Source organism: Marmota flaviventris, chromosome 4 (genome assembly GCF_047511675.1).
Source record: "Marmota flaviventris isolate mMarFla1 chromosome 4, mMarFla1.hap1, whole genome shotgun sequence".
In the NCBI taxonomy this organism is placed as follows: Eukaryota; Metazoa; Chordata; class Mammalia; order Rodentia; family Sciuridae; genus Marmota; species Marmota flaviventris.
In genome coordinates, this window is record NC_092501.1 from 54,435,885 (window position 1) to 54,460,157 (window position 24,273).

The 24,273-nt window shown below is 39.1% G+C and overlaps 1 protein-coding gene across 2 annotated transcripts in view; it reads right to left on the bottom strand.

Moving 5' to 3' along the window:
- Positions 1-18,942, bottom strand: part of Ccar1 (cell division cycle and apoptosis regulator 1) — a 53,489-nt gene extending 34,547 nt beyond the window's left edge. Inside the window, exons 1-5 of one of the 2 annotated variants that reach the window (XM_027931240.2) lie at positions 18,860-18,942; positions 17,571-17,693; positions 5,736-5,908; positions 5,267-5,311; positions 2,556-2,588 (exon numbers count right to left, since the gene is read on the bottom strand). In XM_027931240.2, coding sequence (XP_027787041.1) covers positions 2,556-2,588; positions 5,267-5,311; positions 5,736-5,908; positions 17,571-17,643 — 324 coding nt within the window. In that variant the 5' untranslated portion in view covers positions 17,644-17,693; positions 18,860-18,942. Of the gene's footprint in view, positions 1-2,555; positions 2,589-5,266; positions 5,312-5,735; positions 5,909-17,570; positions 17,694-18,853 lie in introns of both variants that reach the window. The other variant, XM_027931241.2, reaches the window with a different exon arrangement.
- Positions 18,943-24,273: the final 5,331 nt, after the last annotated feature.

A 24,273-nucleotide genomic window follows, 5' to 3' on the forward strand; every position in this document is an offset into this window, starting at 1 on the left:
AATTATATGAAGTTATAAAATACATGTATGTACACCTTGAGAGAACTAAGTCTGAAAATCTATAAAATTATTTAACTTATTTCATCCATAACTTTCCTCAAATGAGTGTTTTCAGGGTTGCTCCAAGGCAAAAGAATCATCGTTCAATGAGTTGTAAAAACACTATTTTAACTCCCTCTTAGAAATTCAAAGTCCAGAAAAGACTGGGGATGTAGCTCAGTGCAAGAGAACTTGCCTAGTCTATGCAAGAACCTGTGTTCAAGCACCAGTACCACCACCAAAAAAACAAACAAAAAAGCTGGGTGTAATGTCAGATGCCTGTATAATCCTTACTATTTGGGATGCTGAGGCAGGAGGATCACAAGTTAAGAGGCCAGCCTCAGCAACTTAGAGCATTTTTCAAAATAAAAAAACTGAAAATGTAGCTTAGTAGTGAAGTACCCCTGGATTCAATTCCAGCACCCCGCCTCCAAAAAACAAACAAAAAAATCAAAATCCTTATCAGCACACTAAAGGTTTAGGAAACTCCAAAATATAGTCAAAGAACTCAGTATTTCATCAACTTAGGCAAGTTTGAGCCCAGCCTCAGCAACTTAGTGAGACCCTGTCTCAAAATAAAAAACAAAAAGGGCTTGGAATGTGGCTCAATGGTTATGTGCCTGGGTTTAATCACCAGTACCAAAAATAAATAAATTTCTTCCTGTAGTCCAAGCTACTTGGAGGCTGAGACAGGAGGAATACTTGTATCCATAAGTTTTATATGAAACTGGACAACATGGCAAAGACACCACTTCAAAAAACAACAACAACAAAAAAAAAACACTATGTCTGGTGGTGCACCAGTATTCGGGAAGTTGAGGCAGGAAGATCACAAGTTCACAACTATTGTGGACAGTCTATCAAATCCCTGTTTTAAAATAAAAAGGAAGGTATGGTGGTGCATGCCTATAATCCCAGCAATTTGAGAGCTTAAGGCAGGAAGATCACAAGTTCAAGCCAACCTCAGCAACCCAGGGAAGCCAAAAGCAACTTAGTGAGACCCTGTCTCAAAATAAAAATAAAAATAAAAGGGACTGGTGGCAGAGCACTAGCCTGGCATGTGTGAGGCACTGGGTTTGATCCTCTGCACCACATAAAAATAAAGTATACAATTTGATGTTTAAAAATAAATAAATAAATAACAAAAGGTCTGGGGAATTTAAGTCAGGGGTAAAGCACTCAGGCGCTCAATCCTCAGAAATAAAAATAGCTCAGTAGCAGAGTACCCCCAGGTTCAATCCCCAATAGTGGGGGGAAAAAACCTTCAAAAAATTTCTTTAACATCTTAAGATAGTTATACTTTATGGGCACACACTGGGAGATGTTATGGTAAGGAAAGAAACTTCTACAGCTATTCTATTTAATTTTGAAATTCTCATGTTGGGAATTGAAAGTAAGATCGGTATTACTGGATTTTAGTTCTTTAATAAGAACAGTATATAATTGATTTCTTAAATGTAGTGCATTTTTCTTTTAAAAAATACTTTTAATCCTTTACTTTTAAAAAAGACTAAAAAGATACAAGAAGTTACACAGTGAAAAGCTTCTCTCCTATCCTTGTTCCTCAGCCACCCAGTTTCTTATGCATGAAGCAATCACATCACCTTTTACCATCAAGGGCCTTTTGGAGATAATGCACACACTGATAAATGATATCCTCCACTTCCCTCCTAAGTAAATGGAAACATACAATGCATATTGCACCATACTTTTTCCTCTACCTCCCATATCTGAGATATAATTTTACATTCATACTTAAGTTCTAGGGATGAGTGTGGAACTCAGTGGTAAGAGGGGATACACAGCATGTACAAGGCCCTGGGTTCAATCCCCAACATGGGGTTTCTGTTTCATTTTTAACAACTGCTTAATATTTACTGTACAAAAATACCAGTGAACCATGGTCCATTGGCCAAATAAAGCCCAATGCCTTAGTTAATAAGCAAGGAATGTTTTTAACACCTTTTAAAGGATTGTAAGAAAAAAAAATTATGACAGAAACTAAGTGGTTTGTAACAAGCCCTAAGGTAGCAGTACATATTAAAAATTCAAAACTTTATTTTTATTTTTTGAGCTACGTATGAATTAAATCCAGGGCCTCACACATGCTAAAACATGCACTCTACCAGAACTATACCATCAGGCCCAAAAGTTCCAAAACATTTTAATGTTGCTCAAAAATCAAACTGATAACATGATGACTTTACCTACTAAGGTCAAGTTAAAAATGAAACATCCAAAAATTTCCAAAACTTTAGCTATAAAGAAAATATAAAAGCAAAAAATCAGTATTAAACTTAAAATAAAAATTCTTATTTATTCAAGCTATACAATAGCTGGGCTTGCAATCAAAACACAATAACAAATTTTCACCTTTATTTAGCAATATACTGCTAAATTATTATGTGAATACAACAAATACCTTTAAACTCTGAAATAAAAACTAGAATAGAAATAAAACATTAGTCTACTCTTTATTCAGATAATCAAAAGAAATAAAGTAATGCCAAACTAACCTGTGTTAAAAGGGTCTGCTGGGGTTGCTGTAACTGAAAATAGGAAAAAAACAAAAAACAAAACAAAAAAACATACAAAAGAAAAGGAACGATCAATTTTTGTTTCATAGATGTTTTATAAATGGAAAAATTACTTTTAAATATTATTTTTTAAAAAATGTGAAAGGTAACACATAATTAGCATAAGTCTACCTACAACTATTTCTAACTGCACACCTAGTACTAAGAAGTCACACATACAGCTATATTTAATAAAGAAAATGATTTCTGTTGTTATTTCATAGAAATAACACCATAAAAATTTTTCTAAAAAGTCCACAATTCCCTAAAGATTTCTAGTTCCACAATATGCTAATTACCATGCTACAGAAATGATTCAATATCACCAATTTAGTAATTGTACCAAAGAATAAAATTGGCCATCCAATTCATATATAAATATCCTGCAATATGAGAAGCACTCCTAATGGTTGGATTTGCCATAGACATGCATACCATGAAGAACCATACACTCTGACATATGGTTTCTCTGATAATAGAAAAATACACCATTACCAGAAAGGAAAAGGAACTGAAGCGAGGAGGAAAACTTATAAATTCTGGAATAAAAACAATATATGTGAGGATAATAGAACCTATATGAGGTTCTAATTCAAAATACTCAGATTACCTGCAATAACCAATTATTAAGAGTTTCAACCTTATTAAAATACTATTTTTTTTTCTGTAAGAGTAGCTGAGTACCGTCATCTTTATGTGGTTCAACGTACCTTGTTATAATTTTTTTTTTCTTGTGGGGGTAGGACCAGGGATTGAACTCAGTCGCACTCCACCACTGAGCCACATCCCCAGCCCTTTTTTGTATTTTATTTAGAGACAGGGTCTCACTGAGTTGCTTAGCACCTCACAGGCTGGCTTTGAAATCGTGATCCTCCTGCCTCAGCCTCCTAAGCTGCTGGGATTAGAGGCAGGTGCCACCACACCCAGCTCATAAAATCTTTAATAGTGTTTCATAACTTAATAAATATAAGTCTACGGGTATTTTTAATTTATGACAAGTTTTCTATGTGGTGCCGGGATTGAACTCTGGGCCTCAGTGCACTCTAGGAAAGTGCTCTACCACCCACAGAGCCACATACCCCCCAACGCCCCTCTCAGAGAATTTAAAAACAAGGTAATTGTGAAATTAGTCTCTTGTCCATTTTCAGAAGTTTAAAGTACTAGCGAAATACTGTAATCTTCAGTGAAAATGAAATGCTTTTGAAGGCCCAAAGGGCTTAAGCCAAAGATGAAAATAGACTATGGATCTGGTGACAAGAGCTTATGGACTGAGAAGTCCTAATATTCCTACACACTGTGTTTTTTTTTTTTTTTTGGCAGTACTGTGGATTAAACTCCAGGATCTCACCCATGCAATTCAAGTGTTCTACCACTGAGCAACACCCCTAGCCCTTTATTATTTATTTATTTTTGGTACTGAGGATTGAACCCAGGGATGCTCAACCACTGAGTTATTTAGAGACAGGGTCTTGCTGAGTTGTAAAGTGCCTCACTAAGTTTCTGAGGCTGGCTTTGAACTTCCAATCCTCCTGCCTCAACCTCCTGAGCCACTGGCATTACGGGTGTGTGCCACCACACCCAGCCCAATCCTTTATATTTTGAGATAGGACTTCACTATATTGTTGAGACTGGCCTCAAACTTGTGATCCTCTGGCTTAAGCTTCCCAAGTAGCTGGGATTACAGGTATACAACACCACACCTGGTTCAATATTGTCCTTGGATCCAATTTTTGGATCCTCTTTTGTATACCATTTTCGTCTTCTGAGAGCTGTATGTCCTGGAAAAATTTTTTTTTCCTTTGAGTGGGAGGCAGTGCTAGGGAATGAACCCCAAGCTACACAAATGCTCTACCACTGAGCTACACCCCGTTCCTAAAACGTTTTTAACAATAATACTCATAAGGACTGAACACTACCTCCAAGCTATGGACAAGATGAGAATGGGTACTTAGTCTAAAACTTATCTAGATTTCAGCAGGGCAAACTTTCCTTCCTTAATAATCGTGAATTTTCTTACCACTTCCTAGCTCCCAGAGGTAAGACCTTAAGAGAAATGATTAGAGGATGAGTTTAAGGGGCCAAAGAAACATGTTTTAAGTCTAAGTTAAAGAATTTTCATATTGTTCGAAAATGCCCAGGAATAGGGTATGAACTATAAGGGGAGGCTTCCTCCCATTTTCAACAGTTTTATTTAAATATTTTGTATCTTGGGTTTCATTCATCATTTCATTAGAGGGAAGGAAACAAAAACTCAATAAATTCTACTACCTAAAAAATAAAGGTTGAAAGCTAGTGACCCACGAAAGGATTAGGCTTCAAGTAGGAAAAAGAGCTTTTACTTTTCCCAAGTGATCTAATTCAGCAGAGTAGCACAGAGGTTCGAGTCCAGACAGGAGCATAGTCCAAAGAATCAGAGTGGTTCATTCCAGATTATCCTCAACATACTATCTCAGAAGACTGGCTACTAGTTGAAGATTTGGGTTTTTAGGATCTCCTCTTTTTTCCTACTCCATATCCCCTACTCCCACCAAAGAATTCAAGTCACATATTATGATAGCTAAAAGAAATATAAATACAAATCTGTGTCAATTGAATTTTGGAACACATGGCTTTTTTAAAATCAGTTCTTAACATGGAAAATAAAAACTAACCTGTTGCTGCACACTATACAAGGCCTGTTGAGGTTGTGAATATTGCTGAAAAATTAAAAAAAAAAAGATTATTCAAAGAAAAATATGGCTATCAACATATTATTCTCAAAAAAGCGATATATATATACACAGAAATACACAACCAAAATTACCCTGAAATTTTCTAGAATAAACATCTAAAATACATAAAATTATTATTACTTATACTCTGGAATCCATCAAAGGCTGAATTTTTTTCAAATAATTGAGGTATGAGAAATGTCCAATTTAAAAACTAAAGAATTTTCACTATATGACTATACTTCCCCCTATACATGTTAGGCATATACAGTATAATATTGATTGTCAGAAAAAAAAATCATAACAAGAGCCACAATTCTTCATTTTTTTAAAAAATGGAGATAGCAATCCTAGCTACTCAGATATCACAGTCTTCAATATTCCATATTAAAACCTATTAGAAATTCACCTGTTGCAATGCAGCTGCTGCAGCCGCGGCTTGTTGCTGCAATGCTGCAGTTTGTGTTATCTGATAGTTTGCTGGCGTTTGTGTGGTAAGGCCTGCTGCTGCCAATGCAGTTTGCTGTGTATAAATGGTAGGAGACGCTCCAAGAAGTGAAGGCTGCTGAACTCCTAGTGCAGCTAAAATGAGATTAAAAGGGTGGTGGAAAATTAAGATTATTGGATCCCTTCTATGAATTTTCCAAGAATGCTTAATTGAGCATTACAGTCTAATTTAAAAAACTAAAAGAACAATTTTAGTAATGTTTGTTAAATTTAACTGATTCATGTCCCTCTAGATCCCAAAGGCTTTATATTTAATGTTCATGCCATGGTAAATATAAGAAAACATTAGTCTATAAAATTAAACATCAGAATAAAACCACACAAACTTATCTAGACAAAGTGACTACCATATCCTCCGGAAGTATTTTTAGGAAGAAATGTAAAAAGTAATTATCTGGGCTGAGAGTATAGCTCAGTGGTAGAGCACTTGCCTAGGAAGCACTAGGCTCTGGGTTAGAGGTCTTAGGTTAGATACCCAGCATGACCAAACAAAGAAAAAAGAAAGAAAAGAAGAAATTATCTTATTTTACTAATATAGAATTTACTGTTTTAGACTGAGGATGCAGCTCAGAGGTAGAGTACTTACTTAGCATAAGCAAGGCCCTGGGTTTGATTCCCAGCATCACAAAAGCTGTATCTATATCTCTCTCCATATACACATATACACACACTCACACACATATATGTATTTTAATTTAAAAAGAACTATTTGAGCCAGGTGTGGTGGTATGCCCACCTGTCCCAAAGACTTGGGAGGCTGAGACAGGAGAATCACAAGTTCCAGGCCAGTTGCAGCAATTTAGCAAGGCCCTAATAAACAACTTAGCAAGACCCTATCTCAAAATAAAAAAGGGCTGGATATGTAGCTCAGAGGTACAACATCCCTAGATTCAATTCTTACTACCAAGAAAAAAAAAAAGCTACTTACATTCCCACACCAATATACCAAGTAATGTCTTATCCTTTGTATTTCCACTTATGTATATATATATATATATAGCAAAAAAGCAGTCTTTATAACTAATTAGAATTTAAAAATAATTAATTAAAAAAAGCAATCTTGATAAATACATGCAATTTAAAATTTAAAAGGCAGCCTCAGCTAGGCACAGTAGCGCACGCCTGTAATCCCAATGATTCAGGAGGCTGAGGCAGAAGGACTGAAAATTTGAAGCCAACCTCAGCAACTCAGTGAAGCCCTAAGCAACTTAGTGAGACCCTGTATTAAAAAAAATAAAATAGGCTGGATCTATAGCCCTGTGGTTAAGTACCCCTGGGTTCAATCCCCAATACCTTACAAACAACAACAACAACAAAAAGCTGCCTCATGTTATTTGGAGAGAAAACTACATAATGATATTGGGAATTCGCCTACATAAGTAAGTCACTTTCTAGGTCTGGAGATGTAGCTCGGTGGTACACTGCTTTCCTAACATATGCAAGGCTCTGGGTTAGGTTGCCAATACTGCAAAAACAAAACAAAAAGAAAGAACTAGTTGGTCAAGGTGTTAAACGCCTATAATCCCTACTACTCAAGAAGCTGAGGCTAATGAATCACAAGTTTGAGGACAGACTCAGGAACTTGGTGAGACCTTGTCTCAAAAAATAAACAAACAACTGGGCGTGGTGCTGCAAACCTATAATCCCAGCCACTAGGGAGGCTGAGGCACAAGGATTGCTTCAGGCCAGCTTCAGCAGCTTAGCAAGACCTTCACAATTTAACAAAACCATTTCTCAAACAATTAAAAACAAAAAAGGACTGAGCATGTAGCTCAGTGGTAAAAGTGTCCATGGATCCAATACACACTACCAAAAACAAAACCAAAAAACTTTTGGTGATCTGTACACAGATAACTTTATCACAATCAAATAGCTCACTGGTCAATTCACTATTGCAGCTTTTGAGATATTAGGCTATGCCCTTAAATAGAACTCAATGATAGGAAATACTCATTATCATTAATTTGAGAATAAGAAATTATGCCACAAAAATCATATTTTAAAAATAATAAATCCCAGGCTGGGGTTGTGGCTCAAGCAGTAGCGTGCTCGCCTGACATGTGTGAGGCCCGGGTTCGATCCTCAGCACCACATACAAACAAAGATGTTGTGTCCGCCAAAAACTAAAAAATAAATATTAAAATTCTCTCTCTCTTCCTCTCTCTTTAAAAATAATAATAATAATAATAAAAAATCCCAAGTGCTATAACCTTCTGAAACTGCATTATCCAAAATACTAGCAACAAGCCACATGTGGTCATTCTATTCATTACTTGGTTGTTTTTTAATTTTGGTACCACAAATTGAACCAAGGGGCACTTTACCACTAAGCCACAACCCTAACCCATTTTTTAAATTTTTTATTTTGAGACAGGGTCTCACTAAGTTGCTTAGGGCTTGCTAATTTGCTCAGACTGGTTTTGAATTTGCAATCCTCCTGCCTCAGCCTCCTAAGTTTGGAATTATATAGGCAAGTGCCACCATACCCTGCATGTGGCTATTCAATTTAATGAAAATTAGGTGAAACTAGAAATTCAGTTCAGATGCAGTGATTCATGCCTGTAATCCGAACAATATGGGAGGCTGAAGCAGGAGGCCAGCCTTATCAACTGAACAAAATAAAAAATTGTCTCAGAAAATTAACAAAAGGACTGGAAATGTAGCTCAGTGGTAGAGTACCCCTGGGTTCAATTCTCAGTACAAAAAAATAAAGAAATTCAGTTCCTCAGTCATGCTAATCACATTTCAAGTGTTCAAAAGCCTCATGGTTAGTGAATACTTTTTTTTTTTTTTTTTTGGTAGTTGTGTATGGACAGTATACCTTTATTTATTTTTATGCAGTGCTAAGGATCCAACCCAGTGCCTCACACATGCTAGGCAAGCTTCTGCCACTGAGCTACAGCCCCAGCCCTAGTAAGTACTACTATCAGACAATGCAGACATAGAACACATTCATCTTCACAGAATATTCTATTTATTGAACAGTGCTGTACTGTAAGTAAAATGCAAAAACCCTAACTAAATCAGTGTTATGTAAGGGTTCTGAGAGTAACCATTAAAATAATATCCAAAACTGGGTGTGGTGGAATATACCTATAGTTCCAGCCACACAGGAAGCTGAGGTGGAAGGTTAACTTAAGCCCATGAGTTCAAGACCAGGTTGAACAACACTGCAAGACCCAATCTCAAATATTAAAAGAAATTAAAATAAATGGAATTATCTAATATCCCAGCAGACAACAGCTCTCCCACTCCCTTGAAATCCTTGGAAGTGATGGCTAGTGCTCCAGGCAATAGTCTCCTCTACGCACCACTGAATTATTTGTTGGTGAATTCTATCAGGTACCATTCAAGTGTGTCTTTCTTCTTTAATTACCTATCCCATTTACTGTTTCTCACTCCTTCATTTCAGAGGTTTATTTTATTGATTTATTTTTCTAATATATTTTTAGTTGTCAATGGACCCTTATTTCATATCTCAGTCATAGAACACTTGCCTAGCATGCACAAGGCTAGGCTATTTAGTGCTGAGAATCAACCCAGTACCTCATACCTGCCAGGCAAGCTCTCTACCACAGAACCACAACCCCAGACCTTTATTTCTTTACAGTAAGGGGGAGGGGGTTTAAACTTACTAAGGCTGGTTTCAAATTTGTCTACCTTAGCTTCCTAAATCACTGGGATTACAGGCACGCATCAACATGCCTGGTCTGTTACTGGTTTTTGAAAATCATTATTATTGTTCTTGTTGTTACTATTTTTTGTTATTTTTGTTGTTGTTGTTATTACTATTATTATTATTTTGGTACTGGGTATTAAATCCAGGAGTGTTTAACTACTGACCCACACTCCAAGTCCTTTTTTAAAATTTTATTTATTTATATATTTTGGTACCAGGGATTGAACTCAGGAACACTCAACCTCTAAGCCACATCCCCAGCCATATTTTATTTTTTGTTTAGAGACAGGGTCTCATTGAGTCCTTTAGTGCCTTGCCTTTGCTGACACTGGCTTTGAACTCATGATCCTCTGGCCTCAGCCTCCTCAGCATGCACCACTGCGCCCAGCTTAATTTATTGTTTGAGACAGTGTCTTAGGGCCTTGCTAATTTGCTGAGGCTGGCTTTGAACTTGCAATCCTTCTGCCTCAATGTCCAGATTTGATGGAATTATAGGGGCACGATCATGCCTGGCTCATTTGGTTTTCAAAAATCACCCTGTGAGAAGTAATTATACCCAAATTACAGATGAAAAAAACCTCAGAAAAGCTAAAAAAAAAAAAAAAAAACTGCCTAAAGTCACAACACCAAAATTTATTTATTTATTTTTTTAAAGAGAGAATTTTAATATTTATTTTTTAGTTTTCGGCAGACACAACATCTTTGTTTGTATGTGGTGCTGAGGATCGAACCCGGGCCGCACGCATGCCAGGCGAGCGTGCTACTGCTTGAGCCACATGCCCAGCCCACAATACCAGAATTTAAACCAGCACAAAAGTAGAAAAACAGGGGCTGGGATTGTGGCTCAGCGGTAGAGCACTCACCTAGCATGTGTGAGGCCCTGGGTTTGATCCTCAGCACCACAAAAAATAAATAAAATAAAGATATTGTGTCCAATTACAACTAAAAAATAAATATTAAAAAAAAAGTAGCAAAACATAGCTGAACACGGTGGTACATACCTGTAACCCCAGCGGTTTGGGGAGGCTGAGACAGGAGGATGGCGAATTCAAAGTCAGCTTCAGCAATGATGAGGCACTAAGCAACTCAGTGAGACCCTGTCTCTAATACAACACAAAACTGGGCTGGGGATGTGGCTCAGTGTTGAGTGACCCGAATTCAATCCCCAGGACCCCGCCAAAAAAGGGGTAGCAAAATATTTTAATAATTTCAAAATGAGCATCTGACAGTGTTTCAAAGAGTTGAAAACTCAGGACAAGTCTAAGGTGGTCTGCTCCAGAGTTTGATAACATCCAAATTGAACATTTTATTTATTTATTTTTAATGTTTTTAGTTGTAAATGGATACAAACCATTGCTATTTAATTTTTTTATGCAGTCCTGGGGCCATTTGTTTATTTTTAAATTTTATTTACTTATTTAAAAATATTTTTTGTATAGTACTGGGGATTGAACCCACAACATTATTAATGCAAGGTAGGCACTCTACCATTGAGCTATGCTCTCAGCCAAAGTTCATATTTAAATTTTCACTATAATTTCTAATATATGTCATTAAAATAGATCAAAAATATCCCAGATTATAAAACATACAGTATAAGAAAAGCCTCAACTTCACAAATAAGAATTGGGTGGGGTGGCACACCCCTGTAATTCAAGCAACTTGCAAGGCTGCGGCAAATGGATTACAAGTTTGAATACAACCTCAGCAACTAAGTGAATCCACCAACTCAGCAAGACCCCATCTCAAAATTTTAAAAATAAAAATGGCTGGGAGTGTAGCTGGGTTCAATCCCCAGTACAAAACAAATAAACAGATCAGTCTACTCTTTCAGTTCTCACTGAATGAGAACATTCAGAGGATGAAGGAAAAAATATTTATTAGCAATGAGCACTAATAGCTTTTTTTTTTTTAAGTTGTAGATGAACACAATACCTTCGCTTTGTTTTTATTTATTTATTTAATGTGGTGCTAAGGATTGAACCCAATGCCTCACATGTGCCAGGTAAGAGCGCTACCACTGAGCTACAACCACAGCCCAGCACTAATTGTTTTTATGTGTACTTTTTCACTCCTAGAAAAATGTTTCAGAGACAATTTGGTATTACCTAGAATTAGCAGTTTTTAAACAGGGTAAGTCCATTCATATAAGCAGCAATCTCTTGTTATCCATTTAGTGGTACCAGGAATTGAACCCAGGGACACTTTACCACTGGGCTATATTCCCAGCCATTTGTGTTTTTATTTTGAGACAGGGTCTCACTATGTTGTTCCAGATGGTCTGAATTTGTGATCTTCTTGACTCAGCATCCCAAAAAGCTGGGATTACTGCATGTGCTAGCTATCATACTTTGTGGTAATTTTCTTTTCTACCAATTGTTATAGGTTAGAAATATCCAATTCTATCAAGGGATACTAGTGAAGTATACATATTATACCTGTAATTATTTGCACAACAGAAAACTTTTAAATCTTGGGCTGGGATTGTAGCTCAATGGTAGAGTGCTTGCCTAGCACGTTTGAGGCACTGGGTTTGATCCTTATAACCTATAAAAATAAATTTTAAAAAAAGTATTAAAAAAACAACTCTCAGGGGCTGGGGTTGTGGTTCAGTGGTAGTGCACTTGCCTGGCACGTGTGAGGCACTGGGTTTGATTCTCAGCACTGCATTTAAATAAATAAAATAAAGGTCTATCAACAACTAAAAAAAAAAAATCTAAAAAAAAAACCCAACTTTCAAATCTTAAAGCTCTGGTCTCAGTGCTAGAATGTAACTCAGCGGCAGAGTACTTGCCTAGCACGTACAAGGCAAGGTTTGATTTCCAGCACAACACACACACACACACACACACACACACACACACACACACACGAATGAAGTTGAAGTTCTGTTCCCTAGTATTGCTACCACTGAAAATAATGTGACAGCACTTCAGGCAGGATAAGGAAAATCAGATAAATATTAAGAAACAAACACTATGTCAACTGCGGAAGAAATGAGAGATTAAGCTGGAAAGACAGAACACTTCGAATAGTATCCCAAGGAGTTTGAACTATATTCTAAAGAAATTTTTGTAGATGAACGAGAGAATGGAGTAATGGGAGAAATAATGAACCATAAAAATAATTTTTTAAAATCAGTAATTTTGATAGAAATTATCCTTTAGGAAACGATGGTTATTTGGGAGATATAAGAAGTAGTATTTATAGTAAGAGAGTAATCAAATAAAAGTAGTCAGGCATGCCAGTAATCCCAGCTACCTAGGAGGCTAAGGCAGGAGGATCACAAATTCAAGGCCAGCCTGAGCAATTTAGTGAGAAACTGCCTCAAAATAAAAAATAAATTTAAAAGGCTGGGGATGTAGCTCAGAGGTAGAGCATCCCTGGATTCAGTACCCAGTACAAAAAAAAAAAGGAGTTCAAACTAAATATAAGTAAATAGAAGGCAATAGAGGCTGGAGTTGTGGTTCAGCAGTAGAGCACTCACCTAGCACTTGCGAGGCACCAGGTTCGAGCCTCAACACTACATAAAAATAAATAAATTAATTAAAGGTATCGTGTCAACTACAACTATAATATTAAAAAATAAATAGAGGGGGCTGGGGATGTGGCTCAAGCGGTAGCGCGCTTGCCTGGCATGCGTGTAGCCCGGGTTCCATCCTCAGCACCACATACAAACATGTTGTGTCTGCCGAAAACTAAAAAATAAATATTAAAAATTCTCTCTCTCTCTAAAAAAATAAAATAAAAATAAATAGAGGACAATAAAGACTATTTCCTCAAGACAGAAAAAGAGCTTTGTGACTAAAGAATCGATGTTAAACACTGACTGAAGAGTAGGATATAAAGATTTAGGGAAGGAATAAAAGGACCTGAAAAAGTTAGGTAAGAGACTTTGGAATGGAAACTTTAAATTAAGAGCAGTAAACGGAAGAAATCGAATACCGATCAAATTATCCAAATACTGAATTGGTCCTAAATGTAGGATGGAGGAATAATTCAAGACATTTTTAAAAAGGGGAAAAGTCAGGCAGACCAGGCTGTACATGCCTATAATCCCAGGGACTTAGGAGGCTGAGGATCAACAGCTTGAAGCCAACCTGTACAACCCTGCAAGATCCTGTCTCAAAAACTAATAAGGGCCTGAGGATGTAGCTCAGTGGTAGATAGCCCTTGGATTCAATGGGTTAATCCCCAGAACTACAAAAAACATTTGATATCTTTGAGATGGGGGTTAAAGGAAAAGAAAATTAAAGATGACATATGATAACACCCAGGAATTACTGACTCCTGAACTCAATAGGCTCAGTATTAAAGCTAAACAGCAACAATTCAAAGCTTCAATTTTGCACTTTCAGCAATAAACTGCTGACATGCAGACTTTCACTAACGTTTTTAACATTATTTACATGTCTCATCTGTATAAATGCATTATGTGTAAATGCATTAAAATTTTCAGCCACTTTTTAAACAACAGTACACATGCAAATTAACCGTCTCATAAAATAAAATTCCGGGCTGAGGCAGTGGCTCAGTGGTAGCGCACTCACCTAGTATGTGCGAGGCCCTGGGTTCAATATTTAACACCACATAAAAATGTGTAAAATAAAGGTATTGTGTCCAACTAAGTAAAAAATAAATATTGAAAAAAAAAAAACTAAATGCTAAAACCAGGCCTGGTAGCCCATGACAGTAAACCTAGCTATACAGGAGGACAGAAAATTGGAAGGCCTTAGCAACTTTAGGAGACCGTTTCAAAACAAAACAAAACAAAAAAAGAGTTGGGGCTGAGTGTGGTGGCCTAAGAATGTCATCCCAGCACTCCAGGAGGCTGAGACAAAAGGACCCAAATTCAAAGACAGCATGAGCAATTTATCAAGGCCCTAAGCAACTTAGCCAGACCCTGTCCCTAAATAAAAAAGGGCTGGCTAAGCGCCCCTGGGTTCAATGCCTATATCAAAAAAAAAAAAAGAGTTGGGGATATAGCTCAGTGGAAAAGCACTTGTCAAGCATTTGTGAGGGCTATTGGTTCAATACTAAACACCACAAAAGAAAAAGTTGAACAATTCTTTTTTGTATGATTTGCATGGTCACCAATTTGACACTGGACTCAGATACTGATATAGCTGGCATATGGCTGCTCTGAACTACCTCACCAACCCTAAGCCATGTCTTTTTCTTTTATTTTCAATACTAGGGATTGAAGCCAAGGCCTGCTATGTACCACTCCACCCCTGAGTCATAGCTGCAGTCTTTTCATTTTAATGAGACAGGGTCTTGCTAAGTTGCTCAATGGCCTAGCTAGGTTTAAGAGTATGTCAACTACTTGGCTTGTATTTCTTTTTTTTTTTTTTTTTTATTGGTTGTTCAAAACATTACAAAGCTCATGATATATCATCTTTCATACATTTGACTCAATTGGGTTATGAACTCCCATTTTTACCCCAAATACAAATTGCAGAATCACATCGGTTACACACTCACATTTTTACATAATGGCATATTAGTGACTGTTGTATTCTGCTACTTTTCCTATCCCCTACTATCCACCCTCCCCTCCCCTCCCATCTTCGCTCTCTACCTCATCTGCTGTTGTTCAATTCTCTCCCTTGTTCCCCCCCCTTTCCCCTCACAACCTCTTATATGTAATTTTGTGTAACATTGAGGGTCTCCTACCATTTCCATATGCTTTCCCTTCTCTCTCCCTTTCTCTCCCCCCACTCGTCTTTGTTTAATGTTAATCTTTTCCTCATGCTCTTCCTCCCTGTTCTGTTCTTAGTTGCTCTCATTATATCAAAGAAGACATTTGGCATTTGTTTTTTAAGGATTGGCTAGCTTCGCTTAGCATAATCTGCTCTAATGCCATCCATTTCCCTGCAAATTCTATGATTTTTGTCATTTTTTAGTGCTGCGTAATACTCCATTGTGTATAGATGCCACATTTTCTTTATCCATTCATCTATTGAAGGGCATCTAGGTTGGTTCCACAGTCTAGGTATTGTGAATTGTGCCTCTATGATCGTTGATGTGGCAGTATCCCTATAGTGAGCTCTTTTAAGATCCTCAGGGAATAGTCCGAGAAGGGCGATAGCTGGGTCAAATGGTGGATCCATTCCCAGCTTTCCCAGGAATCTCCATACTGCTTTCCAAATTGGCCTCACCAATTTGCAGTCCCACCAGCAGTGTACAAGTGTACCCTTTTCCCCACATCCTCGCCAACACTTATTGTTGTTTGACTTCATAATGGCTGCTTGGCTTGTATTTCAAGACAGTGTTTCACTAAGTTGCCCAGGCTACCCTCAAATTTACAATCATCCTGCCTCCACCTCAGGAGTAGCTGGGATTACAGCTATGTGTATTCCTTTCTTCCTTTGGTACTGGTGATTGAACTCAAGGGTGCTTAATCACTGAGACACATCCCCAGCCGTTTTTTATTTATTTTGAGACAGGATCTCTCACTAAGTTGGGAGGGCCTCTCTAAATTGCTCAGGCTGGCCTCAAACTTGTGATTCTTCTTCTCCAGTCTCCAATCACTGGGATTACAGGCATGCACTAGCATGTCCAGCTATGTGTATTTCTTTAATACAGTAAAATTGGCACTATTATTCAAGAAGTCTCAATATCTTGTTGAAATTTAAAAAAAAAAAAAAAAACTCTAGCAGTGGCACATGCCTGAAATCCCAGCTACTTGGGAAGGTTGAGGTGAGTGTGGGTGACCCCAATCTCAACAAAAAGAAAGAAAATATCAAATATTCTGGAAGTAGTCCAAAATATGGCAACTATAATCTAGATATTTTATTCAAAACAATATTATTATAGAGTTTCACTAGTACCTATTACAGGCTTTTTAGAAGAAAGCTAGCATAGATATTTAATAATAATAAAGAACATAACTTGCTTATTTACTGAAGTGATGATATAGAAGCAAAAATTTAGGCTCTGAAAAATTGTGATTGATGCTATTTCCAAGAATTTCCATAAATAATTTCATGTACCACATATTTTATAGAATCTCCATTTACAAAATTCTATTATTTATGTTGAGTCTTTATTGTCAAATCCAAAAAGAGAATACCTATATATCACTGAATGTCTCTAAAAAAAGTTGTATAAACTTTGTTATCTCCTTTGTTCCATCCATCTTTAAATAAAAACAAAGGTCTATGACATACATTCAAATGATCACAACGTAAATGTAAATAGCTATAGACAAAATAATTCTATAATAACAGCTATTTTTATTTGAATCCAAAACAAAACATGCAGCATAAGTCAGCTAAGGGCTGGAGATGGGCTATAGTCTTAAGAGAGTTTGTTTATCATGTAGGAAGCCCTGGGTTTGCTTCCCAGCACCATCAAAAAAAAAAAAAAAAAAGTCAGGGGCTGGGCTCAGTGTAGTAGAACCCTGCTTGCCTAGCATGTTTTAGGCACTGGGTACGATTCTCAGCACCACATATAAATAAATAAAATAAAGGTCCAAATAAAATAACATCAACTTTATTTAAAAAAAAAAAAAGTCAGCTTTAACAGTATATTAAAGAATAAGAGCATAACACATGCTTCTGGACACACAGTAGTTGATACTGATTTCACCAAATCTAAGTCACTTCTTAGCCAGGCATGGCGGCATGTTTGTAAACCCAGTGGTTCAGGAAGTTGAGGCAGGAGATCACAAGTCTAAGGCAAGCCTGAGCAAGAGCAACTTGGTGAGACCCTCAGCAAGTGAGGAGGGAGATCCTGTCTCCCAAAAAAAAGGAGGGGGTAGGGTTGCGAATGTAACTCCTTGGTAGAGCTCCCCTGAGTTCAACCCTGAAAGGGGGGGGGGGGGCAGGGGGAAGAACTGATCCACAGCACTGCAAAACAAAACCTATAAAACTGTCCAAAATGCAAATCACTTTTTTCCCTAGTTGATCTATAAATTTTCAAAAGTCTTCACAAATAAACGACACATCACTTGCAAACACTTTACCATAACATGCATAAGCTAACTCGGCTAAAACAGGATTCCCCCCCAACACCCACACACTCATTTAAAGTACATGTGTTCAGCAGTCTGACCTGGCTGTGATACCGCAGTGGCTGTAAACTGAGTAGCCCATGGCGGATTCTTCTGTCCTCCAAACTGAGCCATGATGCAAGGGGTAAAAAAACCTTCACTTGTTTTTCTTCTATAGCAGCGATCTATTAAGAAAGGATCCACGTTTCAAAGTTCAACCAAACTACAAATATCACAATTATTTAAAAGAAATGTTTAAAGTATCAAGGACAGCTTCCTAAGTAGAAATAATAACTGCAGGTAGGAAAAGGGCAAATGAACAACACTTTAAATGCAGCAAAAACATTTTACATCAACTGGATCACCAAAGTACCCTTATTTTAGGGACAGACTTAAAGGGCACTTCTTTCTGTGACTATAAACCGTCACATTTAAACAGAAGACAATCTACTCTATCCACCAGATTATTAACAAGAACTTCACAACTCCATATTCACAGGATATCTAGCCTTCGTGTTTCTTTGGGCGATGGAGTTGGAGATTGGGGCCAAAGTGATGGTGAAATCAATAACGGAAAATTGGACGAGACCCCGAACAAAGGTACTTATCATCAAAATAACGAACATCTCTAATTTCTCTGGTATGGAATTAACTAGGACCTCCTTTGCCCTCGACTTCCTCTCCCTCGTGTGGAAAGGCAGTTGAGCTAACGGATGCCCCTCAAAGAACCAATGCGAAGACCCCACTCCCGCCAAAGACAAGTCAGAAAATGCGATCATCTCCGCCCGCACATCGCCCGGGCGCGGCGATTCTGACGGGCCAGGGCTCTGCCATCTTCCTCCGGCCCCAGCTCCTCGCGGGCCGCAGACGGCGGAAGGCGGAACCCACCGCCCCACAACACTGGGTTAAGCGCCAACACGGGGACACTCAAAGAGTTCAGGCCTCCTTAAGTCCGGCGCACGACGGAGAAAGCCTCTATCCCCAAACCCACGCCACGGGGAGCCCCCCACCCCCGCCCCGGGCTTCGAGGCTAAAGCCGCAGCAGCTCCGGAGAGGGGGACGGCGGACTGCAGCCGGTCGGACCAAGGCTGAGGGGCGCTGGGTACACCTGAGGGGCGACAGGGAAAGAGCGAGGCGGTGGGGGAGGGGCGGGCAGCACAGGGCCTGGTCCGACCGGCACAAAAGGGACCGCGTCCCTCCCGCCCCAGCCCCACAAGAGCCCCACGGTCGCCGGCCTGGGGCCTCCGTGCCACCAAAACGAAGCCTCCCGGCCCTTCCGCTATAGGACAGATGTTAAGAACCCCGGGCGGCCGCCCACCGCGCTCCAATCAAGCGCTGACCAGACCTTCACCTGAGTCGGGTCCCGGCTAACACCGAAGCCATTTCAAAACCCGTCAGCCTTATGCGCATGCGCCAACCTCCCCCTCTCGCTCCTCACCGCCTCCTTCCCAATTTCCCAGAGGAACCACGCTTACGGCTTGACGTCCTACGTACGCGCTCTCCGACTCGCCCTGCATAGGCTAGCCCTTTTGACTGCGCTGCTACAACGAGAACGCGGTGAAGAAGGGTTACCTTGGCTCAGCTTAACAACGAGCGGGCTACGTCTGTGCGCTATCTCTGAGGCAAAGGCTGACCAGAGTGGGTGGAAGGAAAGAATCCGCGGTCACGTGATCCGACGAGGGCCGACGCCATTTTATGAATTTTTCTTTTTCCTTTTTTTTTTTTTTTTAACAGTACATTTGGTTGGAGGAGTGGGTATGTTCTGTGACGTCTCAACTCTTTTTTTTTTTTTCATTGAGGTAAATTTCACTTAACATACTGAATGGACTTTTTTCTTTTCTTTGAGACAGGGTCTTCTATGTTGCTCAGGCTGGTCCCAAACTGCTGGGCTTAAGCGGTCCTCCTGCCTCAGCCTCCAGAGTTGGGACCACAGACAGGTTCGCACCACTGCGCCAAGATGGACTATTTTAAAGTGTACAATTTAATGGCCTTTAGAGTGTTCATAGGTTGTGCCACCATGACCACTGCTATTATTAACTCTTTTCATCACCCAAATAAGAAACCTACACCTATTAACCTATTAACTCCCTGTCATGAGTGAGCTATGTCATTTACATAGACAAAACACGTTTGGTGTCTTTCCACAGTGTCACAATTTAGTGAATAACAATAAATTCACAGGTAACACTGTTTTCATCAGTGTCAGTTCACTGAATCCTTTTGGGTCACCTGATGGTCATAAGCCAAACAATCAGGTTTCTTTACTCCAATCTTTTAATTTTAAAAAAAAATGTAGTTTTGTATGGACAGAATGCCTTTTTTTCATTTTTTAATTTTTATGTGGTGCTAAATATGGAACCCAGTGCCTCACACATGCTAGGCAAGCGCTCTGCCACTGAGCTACAGCCCCGGCCCCAAGTCTCAATTTTTAATAGCTAAAACACTCAAGTCACACACTTTACACTAGACTAAAAAAGGCTTAAAGCAGCTGTAGGTGTTCTGAGACTGAACTAAGAGCAAAGACAGAAAGCAGATAGTCACTGTAGAGGGTCAGAAGATTAAGGACCAGGCCCAGAAGGTGGCATAGGCCTTTAATCCCAGCAGTTTAGAAGGCTGAAACAGAAGAATCCCAAATTCAAGGCCAACCTCAACAATATAGCAAGGCCCTAAACAATTTAGCAAGCTTTTCTTATTTTGCTGACCATTTTATTGTTTCATCTGTTAAATCTACTACCCCTAGTTGCCATCAATGCTACCATCAATTAAGGAAAATCTAAAATTGCCACACACTGTGTTAAGTACTCTAGACATAAGAATGGAACCAAATAATAGTTCTGCAAGCCGATTTTATAGCTGAACATAAAACATAAAAAGGGCTGGAGATGTTGCTCAGTGGTTAAGCGCCCCTGGGTTCAGTCCCTGGTAACAAAAAAAACAAAAATAAAATATTAAGGACCAGCTCACTGGATGCAGTGGCACAAGCCTGTAATCCCAGTTGCTCAGGAGGCTAAGACTGGGTTAAAAGCCAGCCTCAGCAATGGCGAGACACTAAGAAACTCAGTGAGACCCTGTCTCTAAATAAAATACAAAATAGGGCTGAGGGCCTGGGGTTGTGGCTCAGCGGTAGAGCGCTTACCTAGCAAGTGTGAGGCCCTGGGTTCAGTCCTCAGCACCACAGAAAAATAAATAAATAAAATGAAGGTATTGTATCTAAGATAGATAGATAGATATAGAGATAGGGCTGTGGCTCAGTGCCTGATTGCCCCTGGGTTCAATCTCTTGTACGAACCCCCCACCAAAAAAAATATTAAGGACTAGCTTAAGAATTTGTTCAGGGGCTGGGGATGTGGCTCAAGCGGTAGCACGCTCACCTGGCATGCCTGCGGCCCGGGTTCGATCCTCAGCACCACATACAAACAAAGATGTTATGTCCGCCGAAAACTAAAAAATAAATATTAAAAAAAAAAGAATTTGTTTAGGGTGTAGAGCTGTCAAAGCATAGGACCAAGGTGTGGTCAGACCACAGTTTCAGAGTGTCAGCTTGCTGTGGGCCATGGGCAGGAGAAACCACACAGTGCTATAACCTGAGGACCAACATTCAGAAGTTGTGATGTGGTGATCTTCCTGGGCAAGGCTCATGATATTGACCAGGTGAAGGAGTCAGGGTAGTGAAATGACCAGTCTCAGGGTGCTACTCCTTTTATGGGGCCTCAGGTAGGAGGGCTGCTTCATACAGTGGTCTGATGTGTTCCATATGCTCATGGGCCTGGTTTTTCTGATATGAGTTTGATATGTCATGTATTCATGTGCTGCTGATTAATTCAGTCAGTTCAAAGGTGGTCATTTTTATTAGTAGGATTTATTTATTGGTTTGTACTTTATGCCTGTGCAAGGCAGATGGTGGTTGTTTGCGTGTACAAGCAAGGTATGGAGTCATTCCACCTAAACACTTAGAAGTAGAGTAACTTATGGCAAACTACTGCTTTACAAAATGGAATAACTCAAATTTTGGCATAGTCTGAAAACTACTGGTCTATATACATCATAGATAACTTTGAGGAGAGCCCAATTTGCTCTCTTTACCCTCTAACTCCACTCATCAAAACTCTGATCACCCCTAATCTTTTTCTCTTCAATGGCCCATCCTAGACATATAAGTGGAATCTGCAATGTGTGGCCTTTTGTGTGTTTGGGTTCTTTGACTTAGTATATAATTTTCAAAGTTTGACCATGTAGTAGCATTATCAGTTTTTCTTTAAATCATAAATATTATTCGTTCTTGGGCTGGGGCTGTAGCTCAGTGGCAAAGCACCTGCCTTGCATGTGTGAGCGACTGGGTTCAATCCTCAGCGCCACATAAAAGTAAAGTTACTGTGTCCATCTACAACTAAAAAAATAATTTTAAAAAATATTACTTGTTATTTTATATTTTATTTTTCCACATTTAAGCAATGGTGTGTGTGTGTGTGTGTGTGTGTGAAAGAGAGAGAGAGAGTATGTGTGTGTGTATGTGTGTTGCTAATAATTAACACAGGCCTCACACAAGCTGGGCAAGCTTTCTTTCTTTTTTTTTTTTTTAAGAGAGAGAGAGAATTTTTTAATATTTAATATTTATTTTTTAGTTTTCGGTGGACACATCTTTGTTTGTATGTGGTGCTGAGGATTGAACCCGGGCCACACGCATGCCAGGTGAGTGCGCTATCGCTTGAGCCACATCCCCAGCCCAAGCTGGGCAAGCTTTATCCACTGAGTTATAACCACATCCTTCAGATTTAAGGAAACTATTTCCACTAGCTATGTATATTTTACAGTAATTTAGTAAAGTATGCCTCTGTGAGTCAAAGATGGAACAAACTTTTTGTCCCTACCTATCCCCTCTAGACTGCAGAAACTATTGAATATTCTTATTTTCATGGCAATATAAAGCTTGCACAAATTTAATGAGAAGATGTTTTTGTAATAGGACACAATTATTGCTTATATTTCCAAGATCTTGACTCAAATATCATATTTTCAGATATTACCAGGCAACATTAAAGAACTAAGGTTGAGCCGGGCACAGTGATGCATGCCTGTAATCCCAACGGCTCGGAAAGCTGAGGCATGAGGATCCTGAGTTCAAACAAAGTCAGCCTCAGCAACTCAGTGAGACCCTATCTCTAAATACTCTCTAAATAAAATACAAAGTAGGGCTGGGGATATGGCTCAGTAGTTAAGTGCCCCTGAGTTCAATCCCTGGTACAAACAAACAAATAACAACAACAAAAAACAACTAAGGTTGATCATATGGAGCCCATAAAGCTTCCTGGAAGGATACTAGCCTGGAACCTCATACCTGGGACTGCATATGGTCCCTCTCTGGTTATTGTACGGTAAGGAATGTCATTTAAGGAATGTCACTTAAGGAATGTCGTTTAAGATCCTTTGTGACTTATGATACTTTTTGCCTCTGGAGAAGGGAAGAATTCACCCAACTTATAAATATTTCATGCAAAATCTGATGGCTAGTCTTTGACTTGACTTCCTAGTCTCTATGGGTGTTAAATGTGTAATCTGCTAGACATGGTAGTGCATAAATATAGTCCATACTACTCAGGAAGCTGAGCCAGGAGGACTACTTGAGCCTAACCTGGCAAACATAGTGAAACCCTGTCTAAAAAACAAAGGTACAATCTGGGGGGTTGGGGATAGCTCATTGATACATCCTATACTTAGCTCAAGATTCTGTCCTCAGCACAACCAACACCAAAAAAAAAAAAAAAAAAAAAAAATACAGTCTAATATTCTTTATCAAAAGTTTCTGCAAGCTGGCATACTGGCACATTCCTATAATCCCAATGGCTTGGGAGTTGGGAGGCTGAGGCAGGAGGATTGCAAGTTCAAAGCCAGCCTCAGCAACTTAGCAAGGTGCCAAGCAATTCAGTGAGACCCTGTCTCTAAATAAAATATGAAAAAGGGCTGGAGATGTGGCTCAGTGGTTAAGTCCCCTGAGTTCAATCTTCAGTACAAAAAAAAAAAAAAAAGTTTCTGCAAGGGCTGGGATTGTACTTCAGTGGCAGAGCACAGAGTTCAAAGCTAGCATGTGTGAGGGGACTGGGTTCTATCCTTAGCAGCACATAGAAATAAACTATCCTTAGCAACACATAGAAATAAACAAGGACTGGGGATATAGCTCAGTTGGTAGAGTCTTGTCTCACATATACAAGGCCCTGGGTTCAATCTCCAGCACCACACCAAAAAATAATAGATAAATAAACGAATAAAATAAAGATATTCTAGCCGGGCGTGGTGGCACACACCTGTAATCCCAGTGGCTCAGGGGCAGAAGGATTGCGAGTTCAAAGCCACCCTCAGTAAAAGTGAGGCGCTAAGCAACTCAGTGAGACCCTGTCTCTAAATAAAATACAAAATAGGACTGGGGATGTGGCTGAGTAGTTGGGTGCCCTGAGTTAAATGCCCAATACCAATAAATAAATAAATAAATAAAGGTATTCTATCCATCTACAACTACAAAAAGAATTTTAAATAAAAAGCAGGGCTGGTAGAGTGCTTGCCTCACATGCACAAGGCCCTGGGTTTGATTCCCCAGCAACACACACACACACACACACACACAAAACCAGTTTCTGCGAAACAAACTTTGAAGTGATCAAGTGAGAATGCTAATGCCATCCTTAAGTCCAGAATCCTGAAATGTCACTGACTGCCCTCTGGACTCTTAAATTGGACTCCCAGCTGAGTGTGGTAGCATATGCCTTGTAATCC